General features: G+C 40.5%; 1 protein-coding gene across 1 annotated transcript; it reads right to left on the bottom strand.

The window, feature by feature from the left end:
• Nucleotides 1-329: 329 nt before the first annotated feature.
• Nucleotides 330-1,320, bottom strand: LOC123239535 (graves disease carrier protein-like). Its single transcript, XM_044666813.1, is given in 2 exon segments — nt 330-1,287; nt 1,289-1,320. Coding segments are annotated over 2 exon segments (990 nt in total).
• Nucleotides 1,321-11,700: the final 10,380 nt, after the last annotated feature.

Genomic DNA, 11,700 nt, shown 5'->3' with positions numbered 1-11,700 from the left:
TTTAATGAAATTGGTTAACTTAATAAAACACCCAGAGTCAGCCTAAAGATGTGTTTCATATCAAGAAACCACAAATTATGGCATCAAAAAACTAGAGGAAGCACTTCTGGTTTTTGGCTTAAAAAAAAAAAAATCAAGTAGTCAAGTACCAGGGATTGACATGACAAGAGTAACTTTCCACTTCCATTAATTCCCCTCCCTTCCCCACCGTAAATATAACAGTGTGTGTGTATATGTGTGCACATGCGTGTGTGTGTGTGTGCATATGCATGTGTGTATGTACACACACAGGCGTGCATCCCTGGGCAATCTTACAGAAATACAAGACTTTAGTTCAGGTGCAAAAATTGCTTCATGAGTTCGTAGGTTGTAAACGCCACCGCTTGTGAGGGAATGCAGCGAATATAGTTCAGAGACAGGCCCCGATACAGTCCTCTGCGAATTCCATGGTATCCATAGATATACTTCAGTGTCTTCAACATTGTAAGGCACTTTTCAGAATCTGGGAGAACCGTCCCTAATTGCATTCCACGACGAGTTACATCAAGTGGATAAGATATTGTCTGTGCTATTGCTCCAGCAATGCCACCACAAAGCAAGTTAATGTGTGTTTTCAAAACTAAGACATTAGGGTTGTCTGATGAAGGTCTTCCAAGCAAGGTAGGAGCATGAGAGAGACCAATGCTCTTTAAGGTACCAAAAGTAAAAAATGAAACTCCTGCATAGGGAGCCATTCCTATAATAGTAGGCATCATTCCTCTGTAAAACCCACGAAAACCACCTTCCTTTGCATAAATTGTCTTGAATGCATGAACAATTCCTGTGTATGTGTGTTCTCCTTTCACCTGGAATGCCAGGCGAACTCTAACCATGTCAAGTGGGTAAGTACAAATGACTGCTGTCATGCCTGCCATGGAGCCAGGCATTAGCCGATGTACATGTCCAGAAATCCCAAGTTTAGTGGTAATTAACTTTTTGTAATGGTCAAAGGACATAAATTGAATTGCACCATATGGGAAGATTCTAATCATCATTGCTCCATTTCCTTTATACAATCCAAGATACCCTTCTTTTTTAGGGACAGCACACAAGGTAGAAAATACTCCTAAATGTTTGTAATGGTGATTATGTGCCTGTAATAGTATCTTCACTCGATCCAAAGGTGCAATGGTTGTTTTGGCACAACATCCTGCGATACCTTCAGCCACGAGGGAGCGCAACCAGTAGAAGTCCCTACCAGCAGACTCCGCCAGCGGCGGGCTCGGGCTCCCGGCTCCAGCTCCTCCGGCCCAGGGCCCCCGGAGCTGCCACCGCGGCCATGGTGGGGCTTCCCAGGCTCCAGAGGCGCAGTCAGAGACCCAGGGCCTTCAGCGTCCCACTCATGACAGAAGATGACGATGTCAGGCCAGGAACTCTCAATGGGGCAAGCCCGAAGCATAGGGGCCGAGCTCCCATTAGAGTGGGGGGGGGGGGGGCTGAGTCCAGTCTATTTCTCTTGGTCTCTGAGTCTAAGTCCCAGTCTGTAAAGCCTGCTGTCTTTGCCTGATTAGATTAATTCCTCCTCTCCCTGAAGATCTTTGTTTCCCTTCCAGTGTTATACTCCTGACTTCAGCCATATTATATCCTGAATCTCCTTATTCCAGCCTACCTGTAACCTAGATTTCCTACTTAGCAAGTCCCTGACAACCCCCTTTTAAAATCCCCTTCTACCACACACCTTTCCTCAAATTATCCCCATTACATTAGAGAAATGCAGATGAAAACAACTCTGAGGTATCACCTCACACCAACCAGATTGGCTAAAATGAAAGAAGGGGAGAATAATGAATGCTGGAGGGGATGTGGCAAAACTGGGACATTAATGCATTGCTGGTGGAGTTGTGAACTGATCCTACCATTCTGGCTGGCAATTTGGAACTATGCTCAAAGGGCTATAAAAGAATGCCTGCCCTTTGATCCAACCATACCATTGTTGCATTTATATCCCAAAGAGATCATAGATAAACAGACTTGTATGAAAATATTTATAGCTGCGCTTTTTGTGGTGGCAAAAAAATGGAAAATGAGGGTATGCCCTTCGATTGGGGAATGGTTGAACAAATTTTGGTATATGCTGGTGATGGAATACTATTGTGCTCAAAGCAATAATAAACTGGAGGAATTCCATGTGAACTGGAAAGACCTCCAGGAATTGATGCAGAGTGAAAGGAGCAGAGCCAGAAGAACATTGTACATAGAGACTGATACACTGTGGTAAAATAGAATGTAATGGACTTCTGTACTAGCAGCAATGCAATGACCCAGGACAATTCTGAGGGATTTATGGAAAAGAACTCTACCCACATTCAGAGGAAGAACTACAGGAGTGGAAACAGAAGAAAAACAACTGCTTGAACACATGGGTTGAGGTGGACATGATTGGGGATGTAGACTCAAAACTACCACACCAATGCAACTATCAACAATTTGGAAATAGGTCTTGATCAATGACACATGTTAAAACCAGTGGAAATACACATCTGCCATGGGGCAGAAAGGGGAAGTCGGGGGGGGGGGGGTGAAGGGAAAAGTAAGAGCATGAATTATGTAACCATGTTAACTTTTCAAAAAAAAATAAATATTAATAAATGCTTAAAAAAAATAATGGCAAAATGTCCAGGACAGGACTATTTCTGAGTCCATCATTAACTGCTGGTAGCACCATTCTGATCCATGGTTAACTGGTACTTCATGGTCGCATAATGACTTCAGGTTTCTTTTTGGAGAGAGATACTTGCAGGATATACATCAAGCTTTTCCTTTATTCCCGGGGCAAAAATCTTTGGGAAGAGACTGGCATTCTTCTGCATACTTTTTTTTTTTTCTATTTTGCTTTAACCCTGATGTTTACTCATCAGAGATCTACCCTTCTTTGTAAAAGATACCATGATCACAAAGTAGAAGTGGATAAGGGATCTGGATCTTAGAAACCTCTGAAATACAGTGTTGCCTGCTGTTCCTCAAGCTCTGACTGGTGAGATGCCCTTTGAAACTAAGACAAGAGAAGGGACAAAGGGGATCAGGGTTTCCAAAATTCCCCAGGGATAAATGTGCTAGACTTTCTCCTGAGGCTGAGAATGGGAGAAAAAAATGGACAGAGAGCAAGCCAAGTACTAAGGATAGATTACAGAGAGTAACAGAGTTATCCATTTTAGTGGCTACACCCAATAACATATCAAGCTTGCAAAGCCAGGCAAAAGCATCCCACATGTATTTCCTAAGGAAGGGGAATTTGGGGGGACTTTGAGAGATTTAGAGAAATCTACTGCTATAATTTAGGTCAGTAATTTATTTTGAGAGATAATTTTTAATAATGTTAAATAACACTAAATGTTAAATATAAATATAAAATATATAAATATTAAAATAGTGTTATTCATTAAAAGTGTTGTTACATAGTGGATCCAGAGAAAAGTTCCAAGTCTGTCTTCTGACACATAACTGACTCTGTGATCCTGGATAAATCATTTTCACTCCCAGTCTCCTAGCAGATTCTGGAAGCCTATAAATTGCAGGAAACTTGCCTGTATGCATTAGAATTTCCTCAGTGAGGAATTCTCTACCCCAATGACATCACAGATCTAGACTCAAAAAAAAAGTGGCTTCTTATAATCTAAAAAAGTCAAGGACTTTTAAAAGAGTCAAGGACTGTGCTGAGGAATGGGGATACAAATGCAAAGCAGAGACCCTTAGCCTTGGGAAACTTACATTCTGAAAGGGGAAAGCAACACCCAGAGGCCACAGGTGGCCATGAAAAGTTATTTTAATCTTGGGCATCATAGATAGTGTGAGTGGACCATTAGGTGCATTGTCCCCCTCCCTTTCAGGAGGCAATGATATTGTTGAATGGATCAGTTCTGAGAGCAGAATTGGAAAGGAGGGTGGAGGATGGGAGGAAGTGTGATGGTGGAGAGTGGGTGAGACAAAAAATGTTTTGGGTGAAGAGAAGAATGCATGGTCCCAGGTAATGAAGTGTGTGGGTCTCATCTCTAGAAGTCATCCCTCCCCCAAGTCTTTTGTATATTATTGTGATCTTAAGTTTGAGAGCCTTTGGTTCAGGTCAGAACCCGGTAGAGTGAAAAAGCATTGGACTGGGAGTCAGAAGACCTGGGATCAAATTCCAGCTCTGCCACTGACTATGTGCATGAGTAACCTTGAGCAAGAATAACATTAGCTAGCATTTTATCCAGCACTCCAAGATTACTAATGTTATCTCATTTGATCCTTACAACAGTCCTTAAGGTTGATGCTATTATTGTCTCTTTCCATTTTAGAGATGAGGAAATTGAGGCTGATCCGAAAGTGGTTAAATAACTTATCCAAAGTTAGTTAGCCGAGAAGTGTCTGGAAATGATGCAAACTCAGGTCTAATTGACTCTGAGTTCATTGTTCTGATCTACTAGGTCAGTCAAGAAGGTCACTTAACCTCCTTGTAGATCAGGTGTGTAGTGCAGAGAGAGGGGAGTCATGACAGTTTTTTCAAGCTTTGGCTGAGTTCTGAAATCATTTAGGGGTTTAGAATCTTTTTTTTTTTAAACCCTTGTACTTCGGTGTATTGTCTCATAGGTGGAAGACTGGTAAGGGTGGGCAATGGGGGTCAAGTGACTTGCCCAGGGTCACACAGATGGGAAGTGGCTGAGGCCAGGTTTTAGAGGTTTAGAATCTTGAAGGAAAGTTTCAGTTGGTTTGGGGATCTCGAGGAGAGAGAGTCAGACCAGCTGAGCTGCTTCTTTGCCTATCTGTAGAATTGAAAATTTAGTCTAGCTTTGGAATATTGTCAGGAGCTATTAAGAGAAATTAGAATCTCAAGTAGATATTTTTATCTGGACCCCCTCAAAAGATCAATACAGACCGGTAGAGCCATGTAGCGATCTTTCCGCTCTATCTACGGGACGAGACAGGTGTGGGATATCTAAGATTAAAAATCTGAGATTCCTCTTTTGATTCCTTTCATAATTCTCACCTTCCTTCAAAATGCATTATAGTCTTATTGAAAAAGCTTTGGGCTCTCAGCACTCCAGCAGGAGGGGGGCTAACTCTGTTCCCCTTTATCCGAGAACACAGATGGCTGGTATGGCCAAGGCCAAACCCTTGGCAGGGCATTTTGCCCAGAATTAAAGTAAAATAATGAGGCTCAAAAAATTGTTTAATACCATCAAGGCTGAGAAACTGACGGGACTTTCTGACCTAACAGAGATGTCCCAGGCTCCACTTAAAGATAACACATGTAGTTGATAGTTTAGCATAGGTTTTTGTCTACGCCTGGAGGCTTCTAAGGCTTTTGTTTTGACTATAGTAAAAATCTTGCTTTCTGTAACTGTGGGAAACTTTCTTGGCTTTTGGGGGAAAGGGATCTTTAATTTCCTTTATAATAAAGTGGCTACTTCAGTATTTCTTGAAGTACAATGAGCTAACAAGCCGTGCTTCCAATCTGTTTCATTCTTTGCGTCCGACGACCACCCAGGCCACTCAGATTAGTCTCTGGTTATAGAGTATTGATCTCTATAGAATATTTATTTAAGAATTGTTAATTTAGATAAACCCTTTGTATCTTCATACCCTACCTTATTTCCTACATTCCCTTCCCTTCCCTTAAATGTCTGTGGAGTGAATAAGGAGAGTAAATTAGAGAGTAATTCAAATCTGTGAGGGGTTTAACTATAATTTGGCAGTATTTTATCTAGAGAAGTTAGTTAGTCACCATCTTATTTCCCTTTAGATTTCAAGATCATCTTGAGAGCTGAGTTAAGGCAGGACCTTGCTCAAACCCCATCTCTGCTCCCTTCCCCCACCTGAGGTTTCTTTAAACAACTGTTAGGGCTTCCTCAATCTACTTTTCCTAACAAATCATCCTTAAAGACAATAAACCCTTTTGTGTTTCAACAGACCTGTTAGTTACTTTGTCAGTTAATTAGTAAGAGAGGGAAGAAGAGGGAAAGAACCAACATACTCTGGGCTTGAAGGGAAACCGGGGTATCCATCTTGAAGGAAGGTGAAACTTCAAAACAAGTCCCTTCCTGTGAAATTAACTAAAGTCTGTAGTTAATTTCATTCAGTTCAGTCTATTTCCTTCAGTTTGTCTTTAGTTTAAGTCCTAGTCTATAAGACCCGCTGTTCTTTGCCTATTTAGATTAATTCATCCTCTCCCTGAAAATCTTTGTTACCTTTAGTGTTATACTCCCTGACTTCAGCCCCATATTATATCCTGAATCTCCCTATTCCATCCTACCTGTAACCCATATTATTTACCTAGCAAGTCCCTGACAACCTCCCTTCAAAATCCCTTTTACCACACACCTTTCCCAAATTCTCCCCATTACAGGTACTTCATCGTAAAATGAGGGAGTTGGACTCCATGATCTCCAAGATTCTCTCCAGTTCTAAATCTATGATCCCCATAAATTTAAAATTAAGCAATTTTATGTCAAGCAGGGTATTTAGGAGGTGAGGGGGTCATACTTGGGGAGGCAAATATTGTACAAAACAATATTTTTTGTTTTGCTGAAGTAAGCAATGTTAGGGAACTCAAACTAAGAAAAATGGTGAGTAATTGGGCTAATTTTTCAGAAACATCAGTGTAGGAAATTTATTCACACAATCATGATGATAACTAGAATTTATGTAAGGTCTACCCTGTAATAGGTACTGTGGTAAGAGCTTTACAAATATTGCCTTAAATGATCCTCACAACCACCCTGGAGGACAAATACTATTATTATTCCCTTGTGACAGATGAGGAAACAGGCAGACAGAGAGATTAAGTGACTTTTCCAAGGAGGCAAAGCTAGTAATGACTAGCAAGCATTTGCCAGAAGTCTACAAACCAGATTTCTTTGAAGGTTCCTACCTATTTCAATAATCTGGTCACTAGTGGATCTTCCAGAGGGTTATTTCTTGATTTTTTTTTCCTGATGCTCCTCAGAAATATAAGGCAGGTATTTATTTCATCTTTTGGATAGATTTCTTCAACATGCTATATTTCTCAGACTAGGGAACTCTTATTATGAGAAGTTTGTGGGGCAGGTGGGTGGCACAGTGGATAGAATGCTGGACTTGGAGTCAGGAAGATGAGTTCAAATCCAGCCCCAGCCATTTACCTGGGCAAATCACTTAACCCCAATTACCTAGCTCCAGCCACCCTTCTGCTTTAGAATCGATACAAAAGATAAGGGTTAAAAGAAAGGAAAAGGAGTTTCTAAGCTTTGGATGACTGATGACATAATTTGTGTTGTCTCTAGCTTTCTTGCTTATGCTTCCTCCAAACACTTATAAATTGGGATGTATGCAATATGACCTGTCACCTACATAGCAGTTGCCTTCCTAATATTCTTGCAGGATGGATTTTAGACATGGTTAAAAATGGGTTATATTTAGTCTTATGTCTGTGTCAGAAAAAGAGGAGCTAGAAAGAGGAATGGACTTTAGACTTCTTCAGAGATCAGACCCAATACCCAAATCCAAATACAGCCATATAGATTGTATTTCTTACCGGAAGAAAAATCTGTCGATTTCTTTCTGTAAAGCATAATGATTATGTTATTGCAGTAGTCAAAACATTACATTTCTTATTGTGGAGAGAAAAGTTATTGACAATTGTGATCTTCACAGAGGTAACTGTCTGGTATATACTCTTCAAAAGAGAAAGTAGATTGGGGAGGCAGCTAAGTGTTGTAGTGGAGAATGCTACACTTGGGGGACAGGAAGATGTGAATTCAAATCCCCCTTTGGACACTAACTTGGTAACCTCTGGATAAGTTATTTAATTTTTCTCAAGACTCAGTTTCCTTATTTGTAAATGAATATAATATCATCTATCTCATTGAGAACTTGAGAACATATTCAAAATGCTTTGCAAGCCATAAAGTACTATGTAAATGCTAGCTATTATCATTGTGAGGATAAGTTAAAGATTCTTGAAGATTATGAATTTGTGTTCTCTTCACCACCTCCAAGATATGCTCCACCTTACCCCAAGTCAGGTCCTGCAGGCATAGTGTGGCTGAGTTATAAGGTATAATAATCAATTGCAAAAGAAATAAAAATATCCACATAAAAGATAAAAAAATAACTTGTGGATGAAATAAAAATGTCAAAGTCTTATGTCTAAAAAATTGAAGTAAAGAAAAACTAAAACTATAACAGGTCCTTGAATCAGGGCCCAATTAAAGTGATTTAAGCAATTATGCACTTACCCAATCAGTAGCCAGGACTACAGAAAGTTTGCCACACTTATAAAAGACAGAAAAAAGGCACTAGATTATAGGAGCCAGAATGGTAGCCAGGATGAGGTGCTTGGATAGAATGTGATTCAGAGGAAGTCCTGTCTTAACATATGTTAAGCACCTCAACCTCGAACCTCAAACAAGTTAAAGTCCTCTTGTGTTGGCTCAAAATTACATCAATCCCATTGGGATTGGTTGGTCTCTTTGACCTTGTGCTCAATTTGCACTATGCAGGTTGACTTTGTGCTTCTTTAGCACTGTACAGTGGCTCTTTTTATAATTTCTTCTTCTGAAATCAGGCATAATCATTAAGCAAAGTCTCATAATATTTAAACAATCAATGGCATTCTATAGTTTAAAGCTTTTTTGGGTGTGCATTAATATTAGAACAAATGTATTTTAAACTTATATTACTGTAAAATAAAAAAGATTAATATTGTTTATATGTATTTCAAAGTACTCAAATACTATATTGCAAATACAAGGGAAAAATAAGAAAAAATGTTTTAAAAATCAAAAATATATAACTTAGAATCAATGACACACTGTCAGTCAAGGGGAGGTAGAATACAAAAATTCCTCAAAAGAAAAGCTGCAGAGAAGTTCCCTTCCTGTGAAAAGAAATTCTCAAGTTGCAAGTCTCTCTCATCCAGAAATCCAGGATTGGTTTAAGACTTCAGCTTAAAAAATGGCTAGCGAAGGCTGGAAAAGCCACGTGGGGTGGGGGAAGGGATTGGATGGAAAGATTTTTATACATCACCCTCTTAGAAAAAAAGCAGCTTGGAATGGCTGGGTCTTGTGGCAGGTATAGTTGCTGCAAGCTGAGGCTTCAGGTTGGGTGGAGAGGTGAGGAACCCTGGCTGGAGCAGATGAGTGTGAAAAGGCAGGAGTGGCAAAAGCAGGTGGCTGATGGGCTGGTGGCTGCAGTGGTCAAGATGGGGTGAAAGCAGGAAACCCCAGCTCCTGGCTCTCAGGCAAACTTACTACTACTGACATGGAGTCTATGGGTCAAGCACAAGAAAAAGGCATAGGCTCACAGGATTGGGATGTCATCGTGATCCAACAACACATTCCTAATTCTGAAGAATTTCCTTTAATGCAAAGAATTACCTCTCTGGAATCTAACTTTGCACAAACCAAGCAAAGCGTCAGGTGAAGAGCAAGACACTCTACCTTCCTTATTGTCTGAAACAAAAGAGATACAACTTGACACTGATAGGCCCATGAACAATGCAGAATGCAAAATAAGGCAAAGAAATCCAAAAAGCCACATTTAAAGGGGACATACCATCATTATAATCACAGAACCCTGAGCCAGCACAAACAGAAATCCTAGAAAAAGATCAATAGGATTTGGGTGACATTGATGTAGAAACACCTTTAGTACCTGTCGATCAATCAGCTAAAGACAGGGAACCCTTGGTCATGGTGAAGATAGAAGACTAGATCTATCTAGCTCTAATCGACACTGGAGCAACTAGATCTATGTTAAAAACAGTACCAGAAAATTGTGCATTAATGGGGTCTGTGAGAGTTAAAGAAGCCACTGGGCAAATGGAGTTGGTGCCCAAGCTAAGATCTAAGATGGTGAAGATAGGCGCAATGACCTTGGATCATTCATTTCTGTTGATACCCGGATATCCATCCAATATCCTGGGGAGGGATGTTCTCAATATCCTGGGGAGGGATGTTCTCTGTAAATCAGGAGCTATGTGGGATCCATATTGCTGAGAGAGGTTCAAGCTGCAACACAGAATGCCATAGTGCCTCCCAGAACTCCAAGAGAGGGGGCAGTTAAAGGCAGTTGGAATCCTGGTTTAAAGAGCCAGGTCACCTTTCTTACAGGGTCCTAGTCCTGATCCTGGTTCCTGGCTCTTCACTCTTGGCTCTGAGCAGAGGGGATCCTGAGACTTCTGAAGAAGTCCTGAACCAAATGAAATTGCTGTTCCAGGTACTCAAACAAGGGATGGAAAAGAATTAGATGCACACCCAATTCTCCAATTGGAGATTGTGGAGTCAAAGTATTTGGGAACTGCAACAAAGGATAATGACACTGGGTCTGGAAATGAAACATCAACACAAGATAAGGCAATAGGAACTGAAACCACCATCTCTATTCTTCCAGTAGTCGATAGGACTATTTTACAACCTGGGGAGGATATTGTGCATGTCAAATCCTATAAAGCTTTTTTACCCTTAACAATTTGGAAGTACTTAGAAGACATTTTCCTAAGTTCTACACGTCCCCTTTCAAGTCGATAAAATAAATGAAATGGGTGTTTACATTATTCAATCCAAGCTTTGACGACATAGAATTTCTTTTGGGGGAATTTTATTCACTCTCAGAATAAGAGAAATTCCTGTTAGAGACACAGACAAACCCAAACTTGACTGCTTGGCCCATGGTGCATCAAGATTTAGAACTAATATCTCATGCCAACATGAGATATTTAGTACAATGCAGGATAGATTTACTGGAAGTGATGTGTCTCCATGCTAAACGTCCTAATACTTGGCAAAAGTTTGAAAGACTGAGGCAGGGGAAGGAAGAACACCCTAGTAGTTTTCTTAATAGGGTGATGGAAGCTGCAGAAACTATCCTAGGCCTAAGAGATGTTCATGCCCCAGAGACAATTGACCACATTAGGAGGCAGTTTGTGAAAGGTGCTTCACTGCCAGTTCAAACATACTTTAGGCAGAACTGTCCCCAATGGGAGTCATTGCCTCTTGAGGAGATAAGGGAACACGTGTCATATATCCATGACTCTAAGCAAAAAGATATTAGAACAGCCAGACAGAGTGACTCGGAGAAAGATTCCATCATAGCTGACCTAAAAAAAGCAATTAAAGCAGGCTAGGAAAGATAAGGAAATTGAAGAAATAAAGAACTTTGCCCTCTAAACTAGCAGGGGGTGTAGTCAATCCAGGCAGCATGCTAGCATTAACAAGGCAAAAAGTTCTTCATGCAGGTGCTATCTTTGTGGCTGCTTAGATCATATGGTACATCAATGTAGATTCAAGCAATAAATAAACTTTGGCAGGGACAACAACACCTCTAACCAAAGGGATAGGAATACCAAGAAGACCTTTTATAATTCCAGATGGTCAAACAAATCTGGAAGAGTAGAGGGTACTAAGCATAGCAAACATCGTTGCAACCACACCTGCAAGAAGTATAGCCAATCCCCATCTTTAGATCAGATGGAAAGATATATAGCGCAAGGTGAAATCCCAAAGACCTTATGAATCGAGACTTCAGGGTCTAAACTGACTGACTACCATGACAATAACGTGTGTATCTCAAATCTAGGACTAGAGGATGTTTTTGAAAGACTGGGCAAGGGAGAATATTTGTCTGTAGCAAGCTGCACAGAAAACAATGATATTTCTGTGGCAGAAGACCAAGAATGGATAGACATAATGCAGATGTGCAAAGAGA

Source organism: Gracilinanus agilis, chromosome 3, assembly GCF_016433145.1.
Source record: "Gracilinanus agilis isolate LMUSP501 chromosome 3, AgileGrace, whole genome shotgun sequence".
In the NCBI taxonomy this organism is placed as follows: domain Eukaryota; kingdom Metazoa; phylum Chordata; class Mammalia; order Didelphimorphia; family Didelphidae; genus Gracilinanus; species Gracilinanus agilis.
The sequence above is the reverse complement of the archived record's forward strand: the minus strand, read 5'-3'. Positions and strand labels throughout refer to the sequence as shown.